At 39.1% G+C, this 16,244-nt stretch overlaps 1 protein-coding gene across 1 annotated transcript in view; it reads left to right on the forward strand.

Annotated features, from left to right (window-relative positions):
- DNAH9 (dynein axonemal heavy chain 9) overlaps window positions 1–16,244 on the forward strand; it is a 722,341-nt gene that overhangs the window by 97,299 nt on the left and 608,798 nt on the right. The window contains exons 13-14 of the mRNA XM_007948048.2: window positions 9,604–9,859; window positions 11,084–11,325. Coding sequence (XP_007946239.1) covers window positions 9,604–9,859; window positions 11,084–11,325 — 498 coding nt within the window. The remainder of the gene's footprint in view (window positions 1–9,603; window positions 9,860–11,083; window positions 11,326–16,244) is intronic.

The following is a 16,244-nucleotide window of genomic DNA, read 5'->3' on the forward strand; positions in this document are numbered from 1 at the left end:
GGATGAGACAGAGCTGCAGGATCCAGGTAAGGGAAGAGAGACAAGCCCCACCCCAAGAGGCAGGAAGTGGGGGAAAAGCCAGGGATGACACAGAGCTGCGGGATCCAGGTAAAGGGAGGACAGAAAGGTTATGAAAAGCTAAGGGAGACAAATTTGTCTACCAGTTTGTCGTACTGTGGTGGTGTGTTGCTGTGAGGCTTGAGGCTGTGCCACCAGTATTTCAAATGCCAGCAGGGTTACACATGGTACACAGGTTTCAGTGCAGCTTACAGACTGAGACAGACCAACAAGAAGGAAGAGGGCATCCACTTCTCAAAGAATTGGCCAGGGAAAACCTTATGAATACCAGAGAAACACTGTCTGATATATTAATAGGCAACTTTATGACTAACCCAGACATTGTTGGATACAGTGCAGGAAGACAAGCCCCTTACGTTGGAAGGCACTCAAAATACAACTGGGAAAGAGCTGCCTCCTAGGAGTAGAACTGACCCTAATGACATAGAAAAAGTAAATAAAGCTTTCAGGACCTCCATTTGCTGAGGTAGCATGACTCAAATTGAGGAGAAACAGCTGCAAACATCCACTAATCATTGGAACATGGAATGTATAAACTATGTGTCATGGTTATGTTTGTGTGTCAACTTGGCTGGGCCTGGTTGAGTGGCTGGGGCAGCTGGTGGTAGTTATTCCCTGTGATGAGACTGGCAGTCACCTCCATGGTGGGATCTACCACATGCAGCTGAGTAGCTGCTTTGGGTATGTGGTCTGCTTCCCTTATATAAGAGAAGCTTTGGGAACAGTCCCTAGCTTATGGCACACTTGAATCCTACATGTAGCCGTGTCACTGCTCAGCAGCCTGCCACACCCTTCTGACTTTGAGACTTACAATGGACTTGAATTACTGGACTGCTGTGTTGTTTGGTAACATCAAGACTGTGCCATTTTATTTGTCAAACTTGGGCTTATTAGCATCAGCAGCCAGTAGCTAGCTGCCTGAATGAAGAGATGGCTCTAGCTTCAGTGGGCCAGTAGCAAGAGGCAGAGTTGAAGCCCAAGGTTGAGGAGCTTTCACATAGCCCCTAGAGCCTAGCACTTTGAACTCAGACTTAAAGCCTCCAAATTGTAAGAATAAACTCCTGTTTGTTAAGGCCATCCCATTTGTGGTATATTCTTGTCAGAGAGGCACTAGGTAACCAGAACAGAATTAATCTAGGAAAATTGGAAGTTGTCAAAAGTGAAATAGAACACATAAATATTGATATCCTAAGCATTAGTGAACTGAAATGGACCAGTTTTGGCCATTTTGAATCAGACAACCATATGATCTACTATGAAGAGGAATGGCATGGCATTCATCATTACAAAGGATGTTTAAAGATCTTTCCTGAAGTACAGTGCTGTCAGTGATAGGATAATATCCATATGCCTACAAGGGAAACCAGTTAATACTACTATTACTCAAATTTGCGCACTAACCACCAAAGCTAAAGATGAGGAAATTGAAGATTTTTATCAACTTCTGCAGTCTGAAGTCAACTGAACATGCAATCAAGATGTGTTAATTATCACTGGTGACTGGAACACAAAGTTGGAAACAAAGAAGAATCACTGGTAGTTGGATAATTTGGCCTTGGTGACAGAAATAATGCTGGAGATCACATGAGAGAGTTTTGCAAGACCAACAACTTATTCATTGCAGGTACCTTTTTTCAACAACGTGAATGGTGGCTATACATGTGGACTTCACTAGATGGAGTACACAGGAATCAGATTGACTACATCTGTGTCAAGAGGCAACAGAAAAGCTCAATATCTTCAGCCAAAACAAGGCCAGGAGATGATTGTGGAACACACCATCAACTGCTCATATGAAAAGTCAACTTGAAGTTGAAGACAATTATGACAAGTCCACAAGAGCTAAAATATGACCTTGAATATATCCCTCCTGAATTTAGAGGCCATTGAAAGAATGGATTTGATGCATTCAACACCAATGACTGAAAACCCAAAGAATTATGGGATGACATCAAGAACATCATCCGCGAAGAAAGCAGGAGGTCATTAAAAATATGAGAAAGGAAGAAAAGACCAAAATGGATGTCAGAAGAGACTCTGAAACTTGCCCTTTCATGGAGAGTAGCTAAAGCAAATGGAAGAAATGACAACATAAAAGAGCTGAAAAGAAGACTTCAAAGAGCAGCGTGAGAAGATAAAGCCTATCACTATAATGAAATGTGCAAAGACCTGGAGTTAGAAAACCAAAAGAGAAGAACACACGTGGCATTTCTCAAGCTGAAAGAACTGAGGAAAAAAGTTAAGCCTCGAGTTGGCAATATTGAAAGATTTTATGGGCAAAATATTGAATGATGCAGAAAGCATCAAAAGAAGATGGAAGGAATACACAGAGTCACTCTACCAAAAAGACTGGTCAATCTTTATCCATTTCAGGAGGTGGCATATGATCAAGTACCAATGGTATTGAAGGAAGAAGTCGAAGCTGCACTGAAGGAATTGGTGAAGAACAACCAAAACCAAACCAAACTCACTGCCATTGAGTTGGATCTGACTCATCGCAACCCCTCCTTGGGTTTCCAAGGCAGTATCACTATGGAAGTGGATTGCCCAATGTTCCTTCCTAAGAGTGGCTGGTGGTTTGAACCACTGGCTTTCTGGTTAGCAGTCAAATGCCTTAGGCACTATGCCACCAGAGCTCCTGGCAAAGAATTAGGCTCCAGGAATTGACAGAATGCCCATTGAGATGTTTCAACAAATGGATGCCCCACCGGAGGCACTCACTCGGTTATGCCAAGAAATTTGGAAGACAGCTCCCTGGCCAATTGACTGGAAGAGATCCATATTTATACTCATTCCCAAGAAAGGTGACTGCACAGAATGTGGGAATTATTGAACAATATCATTAATATCACATGCAAATATAATCTTACTGAAAATAATTCAAAAATGGTTGCAGCAGTATATTGACAGAGAACTTCCAGAAATGCAAGCTGGATTCAGAAGAGGACGTGGAATGAGGGATATCATTATTGATGTCAGATGGATGTTAGCTCAATGCAAAGAATACCAGAAAGTTGTTCACTTATGTTTTATTGACTATGCAAAGGCATTTGATTGAGTGGATCATAACAAATTATGGGTAACACTGAGAAGAATTCCAGGGAATTCCAGAACACTTAATTGTACTCATGAGGAACCTGTACATGGACCAAGAGGCTGTCATTTGAACAGAACAGGGGGACACTACATGGTTTAAAATTAAGAAGGGAATGTGTCAGGGTTATATCCTTTCAACATACTTATTCAGTCCATATGCTGAGAAAATAATTTCAGAAACTGGAGTATATGAAGAAGAATGTGGCATCAGGATTGGAGGAAGAATAATTAACAACCTGCGATATGCTGATGAGCCAACTTTGCTTGCTGAAAGTGAAGTTGACTTGAAGCACCTACTGATGAAGACTGAAGAATGCAGTCTGCAATGTGGATTACATCTCAATATAAAGAAAACAAAACTCCTCACAACTGGATGTATAAGCAGCATCATGATGAGTGGAGAAAAGATTGAAGTTGTCAAAGACTTCACATTGCTCGGTTCTACAATTGACACCAATGGAAGCAGCAGTCAGGACATCACACGATGTATAGCACTGGGCAAATTGGCTGCAAAGGACCTCTTTCAAGTGGTGAAGAACAATGATGTCTCCTTGAGAACTAAAGTGCACCTGACACAAGCCATGGTATTTTCAATCACTTCCTATGCATGTGAGAGCTGGACAATGAATAAGGAAGACTGAAGAAAAGCTAATGCTTTTGAATTGTGGTGCTGGCAAAGAATGCTGAAAGTGCCATGGACTACTAAAAGATCTAACAAATCTGTCCTGGAGGAAGTGCAGCCAAAATGTTTTTTGGAAGCGAGAATGGCCAGACTTTGTCTCATGTGCTTTGGTCATGTTGTCAGAAGGGACCATTCCCTGGAGAAGGATGTCATGCTTGGTAAGGAGGAGGGTCGATGAAAGAGGGGAAGCCCCTCAATGAAATGGATTGACACAGTGGCTGCAGCAATTGGCTCAGGTATAGCAGGAATTGTGGAGCTGGTGCAGGAACAGACGGTGTTTTGTTCTGCTGTGCATAGGGTTGCTATGAGTCAGAGATGACTCAATGGCACCTAACAACAACAAACAACAGTGCATTCATGTTGTCTATGCTCACATTCTTCTCCAGGGTTAGCCAGTATATGTGCATTTATTCTACAGCAGGAAATATTACAAAGTATCACTGAACACTTACTACGAAACCTAATCCAATGGATTGGTCTTGAACACAAACAAAATGTAAAAGCCCTGGGTTAGACACTGTAGGGCCAAATAAGTGTCAGACCTGGGTCCTGACCTCAAGAAACCCACAATCTAGCTGGGAAGCTAGAACCTAAATATGCAAACATCAATCTTTATTAGATTGTTGCTGTTAGTTGCCATTGAGCTGTCTCTGACTCATGGCGACCCCATATACAACAGAATAATACACTCCCTAGTCCCATACAATCCTCATGATCAATCACATGCTTGAGTCTGTTGTTGCCTTCCAATAATTTAGAGGCATCAATTTTCCTTAAACCAAAAAAAAAAAAAAAAAACCTCAATGCCATCAAGTCAAATCCAACTCATAGCAACCCCTCCTTGGGTTTCCGAGGCTATCTCTACAGAAGTAGATTGCCCAGTTTTCCTTCCGAGGAGTGGCTGGTGAGTTTGAACTGCCAGCTTCTGGTTAGCAGTCAAATGCCTTAGGTACTACACCACGAGCTTTCATTTAAAAATACCATGGCTTGAGTCAGACATACCTTAGTCCTCAAAGTGACATCTTTATTTATGAACACTTTAAAGAGGGCTTTTGCAACAAATATGCCCAACGTGGTACATCATTTGATTTCTTGACAGCTGCTTCTATGGGCATTAATGTTGGATTCAAGTAAAATGAAATCCTTACTACATTAATCTTTTCTCCATTTACCATGATGTTGCTTATTGGTGCAGCTGTGAAGATTTTTGTTTTCTTTATGTTGAGGTTGTAAACCATATTGAAGCCTATAGTCTTTGATCTTCATCAATAAATGCTACAAGTCCTCTTTGCTTTTAGTAAGCAAGTCTTTTGCATATTGCTGGTTGTTAATGAGGCTTCCTCCAATTCTTATGCCTCATTCTTCATATAGTCCAGCTTCTTGGATTATTTGCTCAGCATACAGATTAATAAGTATGGTGAAAATACACAACCCTGACACACACCTTTCTTGATTTTAAACCACACATATCCCTTTGTTCTGTTTGAATGAATACTTCTTGGTCTGTGTATGAGTTCCTCCTGAGAACAATTAAGTATTCTGGAATTCCCATTCTTCTAAATGATATACATAATTTGTTATGATCCCCACAGTCAAATGCCTTTGCATAGTCAATAAAACACAGGTAAACATCTTTCTGGTATTCTTTGTTTTCAGTTAAGATCCATTTGACGTCAGCAATGATATCCCTTGTTCCACGTCCTTTTCTGAATCCAGCTTGAATCTGGCAGTTCCATGTTGATATACTGCTGCTACTGTTTTTGAATTATCTTCAGCACAATTTTACTTCTCTATGATATTAGTGATATTGTTTGATAATATTCACATTCTGTTGGATCACCTTTCTTTGGAATGAGATCTCTTCCAGTTGGTCAGCCAGGTAGCTGTTCTCAAATTTCTTGGCATGAAGGAGTGAACACCTTCAGTGCTACATCCCATTTGTTGAAACATCTCAATTGGTATTTTGTCTATTCCTGCAGGCTTGTTTTTCACCAGTACCTTCACCACAGCTTGGACTTTTTCTTTCAGTACTATCGGTTCTTGATCATATGCTATCTCTTGAAATGGTTGAATGTTGACCAATTCTTTATGATACAGTGACTCTTTGTACTCCTTCCATCTTCTTTTGATGAGTCCTGCATCGTTCAATGTTTTGCCCATACCACAAAACCAAACTCACTGCCATCGAGTCTTTTCTGACTCATATTGGCCCTAGAGACAAAGCAGAACTGCCCCATAGGGTTTCCAGGGCTGTATATCTTTATAGAAGCAGATTGACACATCTTTTTCCCATGTAATGTTTGGTAGATTTGAACTGCCAACCTTTTGATTATCAGTCATGCACTTTAACCACTGTGCTATGATTTCACCCATAAATCCTTCACTATTACAATTCAAAGCTTGCAATGTTTCTTCAGTTCTTTTGGCTTGAGAAATACCATGCATGTTCTTCCCTTTTGGTTTCCTAATTCCAAGTCTTTGCAATTTCATTATAATACTTTACTTTGTCTTTTCAAACTGCCCTTTGAAATCCTCTGTTCAGCTCTTTTACTTCATCATTTCTTCTATTTGATTGAGCTACTCTATGTTGGGAGCTCTGGTAGCATAGAGGCTAAGGCACTTGACTGCTAACCAGAAGGCTGGCAGTTCAAACCCACCAGCCACTCCTCGGAAGGAAGATGGGGCAATCTACTTCCATAGTGATATTGCCTTGGAAACCCAAGGAGGGGTTGCTGTGAGTCGACGGCACATAACAACAACAACTCTATGTTCAAGGACAAGTTTCAGAGTCTCTTCTGGCATCCATTTGGGTCTTTCCTTTCTTTGCTGTCTTCTTAATGACCTTTTGCTTTCTTCAAATGTGATGTCCTTGATGTCATTCTACAACTTGTCTGGTCTTCAGTTCTTATTCTTCAATGTGTCAAATCTATTCTTGAGAAGGTCTCTAAATTCAAATGGTATATACTCAATGTCATACTCTGGCTTTCATGGACTTATTTTAATTTTCTTCAGCTTCAACTTGAACTTGCATTTGAACAGTTAATGATCTGTTCCACAGTATGCCCCTGGCCTTGTTCTGACAAATTATATTGAGCTACTGCTTTATCTCTTTCTACAGATATAATCAATTTGATACCAGTGTATTACATCCTGTGAGGTCCACTTGTATAGTCACTGTTCATATTGTTGAAAAAAATAGCATTTGCAATGAGTAATTAATTGGTCTTGCAAAATTCTATCATGTGATCTCTGGCATCATCTCTGTCATCAAGATCATATTTACCAGCTACTCATCTTTCTTCATTTCCAACTTTTGCATTCCGATCACCAATAATTATCAATGCATCTTGTTTGCATGTTTGATCAGTTTTAAACCACAAAAATTGGCATAAATCTGTAGTTGTATTAACTGGTCTTCCTTGTAGGCATATGGATAGTATCCTATCACTGGTAGCACTGTACTTTGGGATAGATATTGAAATTTTCTTTTTGACAATGACTGCAATGCTATTCCTCTTCAATTTATCATTCACAGCATAGTAGACCATATGTTTGTCCAATTCAGAATGGTCAATATCAGTCTATTTCAGCTCACTAATGCCTAAGATATTGATCTCTATATATCTATTTCTTTTATAATTTATGGTTTTTAATCTATAGTTTAATGAGCTACATCTTTTTCTTCCTTCCTTCTTCTTCTTGTTATTATTTGCCGTCGCATCAGACCCAACTCATAGTGACCCTTCCTTGGCTTTCCGAGGCAGTATCACTATGGAAGTAGATTGCCCCATCTTCCTTCTGAGGAGTGGCTGGTGGGTTTGAACCACCAGCCTTCTGGTTAGCAGTGAAATGCCTTAGGTACTATGCTATCAGAGCTCCCTCTTCCTTCCTTAGTGGTACATATATAGTAGTGAGTCTTACAATTAATGACACCTTAAACTGGATAAAATGTGGGCTAAATAATGCTACAATAAACATCCTTTGTTATATTATTGCATCCATTCTTAATTATTTCTTTGGGATAAATGCCTTGAAGTAGAATTACTGTTTAAGAGATATTCATGTTTCACGGTTTTTCATGTGTGTTATCAACTTGTTCTTCAGAAAGCTGGAACTCTATCCTTCTGCCAATAAGATATATTATTCATTTCTTGAAATCATTGTTAGCTTGATATACTGAAAAAAAAATTCTCAATTTTTTTTTTAATTTGCATTTAATTTATTACTAGTAACATTGAACATCTGCATGTGTTTGTTGCTCATTTATATAACTTTTGTAATTTGTTTATGTTCTCTACTCATTTTGTGTTAGAGTTGCCTTCTTTTTCTATGTATTTGTTAGGAAATTTCTGAAATAATTTTCAAAAATATGAAAATATTTCACCCATTTAAATTGGTCTTTGTTTAATAATGTTTATGATTGTTATATATGTAATTTTTTTAATGTTTTGTTTTATATCAGTTTTTGTTATCTTGCTCTTTGTTGTGGTTTTATGCTTGGAAGGTCTTTTCCACCTTGATATCATATAAATAGCTCGGAATATTTTCTAATTCTTTTATTGTTTGTTTTTAGTTTTTACATTTTAATGTTAAATATTCTTCTTTTTTTAATTTCAAAGTAAATTAAAGGACAAAGTTCAATTTCTCCCAAATAGTTATTAGCATTTCACTTAACCTTAACAAGGGAAGAACTTGCTCAAAGCCATTGGAAGGACAGCGAAGAAATCCAATAGTTAGACTCCAACTCCTTTTTTTCATTGGGTTTGCCAAAGCCAGGTGCTTTTAGGAAGAAAGAGTCTAATTGAAAAAGACATCAGAAAAAGTTTGCCTTTCTAAAGGGCACATCCTAAGCATAATATCACAAAATTTCTTCTCCTCTTCTCAGGTCTTTATAAGGTGGGGTGTGGGGAGGCAGCATAGAAAGGGAAGACGATGGCTTCACAGCTGTTTTCTCCCCTATACCTATACACATCAGTTTGGTATAAACACAACAATAAAGAAGCAAGGGATAAAGAAGAGGATGCCTAGAAACCATGTCACAGTTCCTCTCTGTTATTTCGTTGGACCATGTCTTTTTGATTTCTCATTTCTGCAGTAGCCATCAAACTCAGGGCCCCAAATAAGTTCAGTGAGGTCTAAGTGACTTCCATTTCCTGATCTCCTAGTCTATGAAAACAAAGAAATACCAGATCATTTTTACAGATACTATGGGATACTTTACATGATTATATTTGACTAAACTTGGAAGATGGGCATTACCTCACTATCCTGTCAGCATGTATCCTTATGACTCTGTGTGACCTCTCTTGGAAATAATTCCAGAAGTCTAAATTTAAGGCATTTCATGAATGTGGTAGCCCAGGCCAGACAGTCCTCCTCCCCTCCTACCACACCCCTTAGTAGGAACTGGCTGGATCAGCATAAACCCATCATTTCATCAGCCACATGCCAGAAGCATAGATGGCAGAATCTCTGCTATCGCTTCTGTCTCCATTCCCTGGTCTTCTTCTTGCTCTTTGTTGTGATTTACAGATTTGGTAAACCGTGCTGCTTTCTGGGTCATCTTCCCTCTGTCTAGTATGCCAGTTTTCCTTCGCTGAGCTTAGATTTAAGGGATTTGCAGGAACAGAGGTTAAGAAGGGACTCAGAGGGCTTTGGGCCCTCTTGGGCTTTTCCAGTCATTAACTGATACTGCAGATTTCTGCTGTCACTGAACTACAGGCATTTGTGTTGATTCTTTTCTACAGCTGATTTCAGTGCTGAAGGAAATGAGTTATCTGGAGCCGAGGCAGATGAAGCACATCCCTGAAACAGCAGCAGCCATGTTCTCCTCCAGGGAATTCTACCAGCAACTTGTGGCTAATTTGGAGTTGATGACAAATTGGTACAACAAGGTTATGAGAACTCTGCTAGAGGTGGAATTTCCATTAGTAAAGGATGAGCTGCACAATATCAATTGCCACCTGAGAGCTGCAGAGGAAACACTGAATTGGAAGACAGAAGGTAACAGTGTCCTGTCTGAAATATTGTGTTAAGGGTCTAATAAAGCTGAAAAAAAATAGTTGCTGTGGAGTCGATTCCAACTCATGGTGACCCCGCATATGTCAGAATAGACCTGTGCTCTACAGGTTTGAAATGGCTAGTTTTTTGGAAATAGCTTACCAGGCCATTCTTTCTAGGTGCCTCTGAGTGGACTTGAATTACCAAACTTTCAGTTAGCATCTAGTGCATTACTAGTACCTCACATTATCCCCTGGTAATCTGATTTAGATTTGAAACACAAGTATACCTTCTCCTCAGACTCATATCCAAAGTAGAGAAGACAGGGAAAGGTGGTATTCCCTTTCTTCCTTCTTCTTGGGTGTGGTTTGCAGACTTAGTAAACTTTGTTGCCATGTCCTTTGTAAGGCTCAGAGATTACATATGATCTCCCACAGTCTGCAACATCTGTTGCACCCTCCATGAATGAGGGCTTTTATTACATTATCAGTTACTTCATTTTCATAACTAGATTGTAAATATCTTAAAGGAGGGAACTATGTATTTACTACTTTTATATCCCACAATTCAATTCAGTAAACTTCCATTTATTGATTAACATGTGCAGGACTCTGTGTGAGGCACTGCAAGGACAATATGAGGAATTTTTGTGACATGATCCTTTCTGGCAAAGAGTTTACCTTTAGTGAGGGCAACAGATATGCTCAGTCTAAATCACTACATTGGTTATGATAAAAATGCATCATAGAGCAAAATAAAGTGATAAATCACAGAAGAGAGAGATCAGTTTGAATTAGGGTCCTCAGAACAGTTCAAGTTTGAAAAGGTTGAATGACATATTAAGTAAGTTAGAACTTTATATTCCGTATACAAGAATAAATTTCATTGTCACCACTTAACACAGTGAAAGTACTGAAAATAAAGAAACAAATTTAGAAAGTTAATCATCAACTTTTACTAGTGTGTTGAAGTCAAATTGTACGTCCCACCTCCTGTGTTAACTTTTGTGTGCTCAGTAGGTAAATATTAAATCTCTTTATTTCTCTTACTCATTATCAGTGTCATGGTGGTGATTGACAACTTGTGACAACAAAGAAGAATTTTTCAATGATAATGTGTAGAAAACATCATGTAAAACCTACAAGTTTGTATCTTACTCTTTCACAGCAATTAGACTGTTAAATATGCCACTATAAGTATTTAAATTATCTTTCTTTTTGGGAGCAGGCATTTGGGATTATGTCATTCAAGTCACCAATAGTATTCATGATCTTGAACAAAGAATTCAAAAAACTAAAGACAATGTGGAAGAAATTCAAACCATCATGAAAATGTGGGTGTCTCCAATATTTAAGAGAAAAGATGGGAAAAAAGATTGCCTTCTCTTTCTGGATGAACAGCATGATCGGATGGAAAAATGTTACAATATTATCAAAGAATCAGGCCTTAAGATTCATGCCCTTGTCCAGGTAATACCTCTTTGTAGACACACATACCATGAATACAGGGAAAGCATGAAGAGAGGCGTTTGCGTTCAAGCAGTGATTTGGAAATGAGAAGAATCAGTAGGTGCTGTGTCTCCTGCAGTCAAGTACAGAAATTTATGCTGATCACAAAATAACTAAATAAATTATTGTTGTTGGGTCCCGATAACTCAATTTCTACCCATAGTGACCCAGTGTGACAGAACAGAACTGCCTTATGTGGTTTTCTTGACTGTAATCTTTATGGAAGCAGATCTCCAGGTCTTTCTCTTGCATAGCCACTGGGTGGGTTTGAACAACCAACCTTTTGGTTCTCAGGTGAGTTCTTAATGGGTGCACCACTAGGGCTCCTAAAGATAACAGCCAAACCAAAGATAATAGAGTGAAAAGTCACATGCTGGCATCAGTGTGTCAAAATTAATACTCCCTTAATGGTTATACCTCTTGTCACATGACTTCAATCCCACACCAAACCCCAAGAGGATAAAAGAGAATGCCAAAGACAGAGTCCTAAGTTATCCTCTGAACTACCCACACTTACTCCAAGTTATCCCACAAAACCTAATATGGTCCTCCAGCATCATCCTCATGACCTAGCTCTACAGAACCTGAAGGATGAAAGTTTGCTATGGTATCTCTAGCTGCACCAAGTAAGAAGAACAAACGCAGTGTGCTGCAGTTTGAGCGATAAGGCTCTTCCCTACATTGTGGGCCTTATGTCCCATAATCAAAGGCTAAAGTTACATTGAGAGAAAAGAAAAAGGCTATTCATGGCCCCCAATCCTGACCCACTGAAGTAGCCTGAGGGCAGTATCTGAGATGTTAATCTCATTCACAAAGTGAATAATGAATCATAATTTTTTATTGATAGTTTGAAGTACAATAAAAGTATTGAGCCTTATGCACTATTAAGGAAAAGAAGTTAAGTAAGGGGGATGATTACTGAAATCATGACTTTGAGAGATAAAGAGCCGATAAAGACTTCATTTATGTTTAACTCCTTCTAGTCCTAAATCTAGTAATTCAGTAGGCATCAAGTAGAACCTAGACATCCATCCATCCATCCATCCTTTGTCCTTCTATCAACCGTCAGATGTGCTTCCAAAACTGACCTAGACAATATAGTAAATACTAAGAAAATGCAAGAAATGTTGAGTGACATCAAGTAGATCCCAATTCCTTTTAAGCAAAAGAAAGTCAAGGGGGCAAGAAACTTCTTAAGATTTTAAAAGTTAAAAAATTATCTACCTATCCATATCTCTATCTAATGACAAATTCTCAAAACTATGCACTTGAAAGTTGAAATGAGAGAAAATTCCAAGAATTAAATTGTCTACTGAATGAGATAAACACAGTGGTCTCTACTATGTGTGTGTGTATGTGTGTGTACAATGCAGGGGCAATTCAGAGCAGCTTTCAGGGAGGACTGGAGGGGGAGCTGGGCATGGGAGCATTTCGGAGCAGCTTTAAGGACAGCCTGGAGTGAGAGCTGGGAGTGGGATTTGGAGCAGCTTTAATGGAGGCCAGGAAGTGAGTGGAGTGGTGTGGAACAGCTAAGGGAGATGAACTTGTCTGTCAGTTTGTCATCCTGTGGTGGCTTGTGCATTGCTGTGAGGCTGGAGGCTATGCCAGCGCTTTTGGACATGCCAGCAGGTTTACGCATGGTGGACAGGTTTCAGTGGAGCTTCCAGACTAAGAGTCTGGAAGAAGGAGGAGGCCATCCATCCACTTCTCAAAAAATTGGCTAATGAAAACCTTACGAATAGCAGTGAAATGCTGTCTGATATATTACTGGAAAATATTGTGAATAGCCCTGAAACATTGTCTGATACAGTGCTGGAAGATGAGCCCCTCAGGTGGGAAGGCACTCAAAATACGAATGGGAAAGAGCTGCTTCCTCAGAGTAGAACTGACTTTAATGATATGGATGGAGTAAAGCTTTGGGGACCACCAATTGCTGATGTAGCACAACTCAAAATGAGAAGAAACAGCTGCAAACATCTGTTAATTGGAACATGGAATGTACGAAGTATGAGTTTAAGAAAATTAGAAGTTCTCAAAAATGAAATGGAACACACAGAGATCAATATCCTAGGCATTAATGAGCTGATTTTGGCCATTTTGAATCAGACAACCATATGATGTACTAAGCTAGAAAGGACAAATTGAGGAAAAATGGCATGGCATTCGTCATCACAAAGAATGTTTCAAGATCTTTCCTGAACAACAATCCTATCAGTGATACAATAATATCTATTCACCTGCAAGGAAGACCATTTAATACTACTGTCATTCCAATTTACGCACCAACCACCAAAGCTAAAGATGAGGAAATTGAAGATTTTTACCAACTTCTGCAGTCTGAAATTGACCAAACATGCAATCAAGATGTTTTAATTATCACTGGTAATTGGGATGCAAAAGTTGGAAACAGAAGAATCACTGGTAGTTGGAAAATATGGCCATGGTGATAGAGATAAAGCTGGACATTGCATGATAGAACTTTGCAAGACCAATAACTTATTCATTGCAAATACCTTTTTTCAACAACACAAACAGCAGCTATACACATGGACTTTGCCAGATGGAGTTCACAGGAATCACATTGACTACATCTGTGGCAAGAGGCAATAGAGAAGGTCAATATGTTCAGCCAAAGCAAGGCCAAGAGTAGACCATCAACTGCTCATATGCAAGTTCAAGTTGAAGCTGAAGACAATTAAAACAAGTCCATGAGAGCAAAAATATGACATTGATTACATCCCTCTTGAATTTGGAGATCATCTAAAGAATAGATTTGATGTATTGAACACCAATGACTGAAAACCAGAGGAATTGTGGGATGACATCAAGAATATTATTCACAAAGAAAGCAGGAGGTCATTAAAAAGATGGGAAAGGAACAAAAGACCAAATGGATGTAAGAAGAGACTCTGAAAATTTGTCCTTAAATGGAGAGTAGCTAAAACAAATGGAAGAAATGACAACATAAAAGAGCTAAACAGAAGATTTCAAAGAGCAGCTGGAGAAGATAAAGCCTATTATTATAATGGAATGTGCAAAGACCTGGAATTAGAAAACCAAAAGGGAAGAACACACTCAGCATTTCTCAGGCTGAAAGGATTGAAGAAAAAATATAAGCCTCAAGTTGCAATATTGAAAGATTCTATAGGCAAAATATTAAATGATGCAGGAAACACTAAAAGAAGATGGAAGGAATACACAGAGTCACTGTACCAAAAAGAACTGGTCAATATTCATCTATTTCAAGAGGTGGCACATGATCAAGAACCAATGATATTGAAGGAAGAAGTCAAAGCTGCACTGAAAGAATTGGCAAAAAAACAAGGCTCCAGGAATTGACAGAATATCCATTGAGATGTTACAACAAATGGATGCCTCACTGGAGGCGCTTACTTGGCTATTCTAAGAGATTTGGAAGACAGCTACCTGGCCAGCTGACTGGAAGAGATCCATAATTGTACCCATTCCAAAGAAAGGTGATCCCACAGAATATGGAAATTATCAAACAGCATCATTAATATCTCATGCAAGTAAAATCTTCCTGAAGATAATTCAAAAATCTATTATAGCCGTGCATTGACAGAGAAATTCCAGAAATGCAAGCTGGATTCAGAAGAGGACATGGGATGAGGGGTATCATTGCTAATATCAGAAGGATGTTGGCTGAAAGCAAGGAATACCAGAAAGATGCTTACTTATGTTTTATTGACTAAGCAAACGCATTTGATTGTGTGGATCATAACAAATTATGGGTAACATTGAGAAGAATGGGAATTCCAAAACATTTAATAAGGAGTTCTGATGGTGTAGTGCCTAAGGTACTTGACTGCTAACCAGAAGGTTGGAGGTTCAAACCCACCAGCCACTCTGTGTAAGTAAGACTGTGTAATCTACTTCAGTAAAGATTTACCACCTCAGAAACCCAAAAGGGGTTGCTATGCATTGTAGTCGACTTGATGGCAGTGAGATGTTTTTTTTTTTTTTTTTTATTGTACTCATGAGGAACCTGTGCATAAACCAGGAGGCTGTTGTTTGAAGAGAACAAAGATATACTGCATGGTTTAAAACTGAGAAGGGAGTGCTGAGAAGGGTTGTATCCTTGCACTATATTTATTCAATATGTAAACTGAGCAAATAATCTGAGAAGCTGGATTATATGAAGAAGAATGTGACATCTGGATTGGTGGAAGACTCATTAACAACCTGCAATATGCAGACAACACAATTTTGCTTCCTGAAAGTGAGGATAACATGAGGCACATACTGATGAAGACTGAAGAATATAGTCTGCAGTATGGATTACACCTCAGTATAAAGAAAACATTAGGAGCTCTGGTAGCATAGTGCCTAAGCCACTTGACTGCTAACCAGAAGGCTGGCGGTTCAAACCCACCAGCCACTCCTTGGAAGGAAGATGGGGCAATCTACTTCCATAGTGATACTGCCTCAACAACCCAAGGAGGGGTCTCTATGAGTTGGGTCTGACTCGACGGCACATAACAACAACAACATAAAGAAAACAAAAATCCTCACAACTGGACCAATAAGCAGCATCACAATAAATGGAGAAAAGTTGAAGTTGCCAAAGGCTTCATATAACTTGGATCACAATCAGCACCAATGGAAGCAGCCGTCAAGACATCAGATGATGTTTCACATTAGGCAAATCTGCTACAAAAACGTCTTTGAAGTGCTGACGAGCAAAGATGTCTCCTCAAAGACTAATGTGCACCTAACCCAGGCCATGATGTTTTCAATCACCTCTTATGCAAGTGAGAGCTGGACAACTAATAAGGAAGACCAAAGAAGAGTTGATGCTTTTGAGTTGTGGTGAGGCAAAATACTGAGAGTACCATAGACTGGTAAAAGAACTAACAAAT

Source organism: Orycteropus afer, unplaced genomic scaffold (assembly GCF_000298275.1).
Source record: "Orycteropus afer afer isolate SDZICR_OR568_19922 unplaced genomic scaffold, OryAfe1.0 scaffold00199, whole genome shotgun sequence".
In the NCBI taxonomy this organism is placed as follows: domain Eukaryota; kingdom Metazoa; phylum Chordata; class Mammalia; order Tubulidentata; family Orycteropodidae; genus Orycteropus; species Orycteropus afer.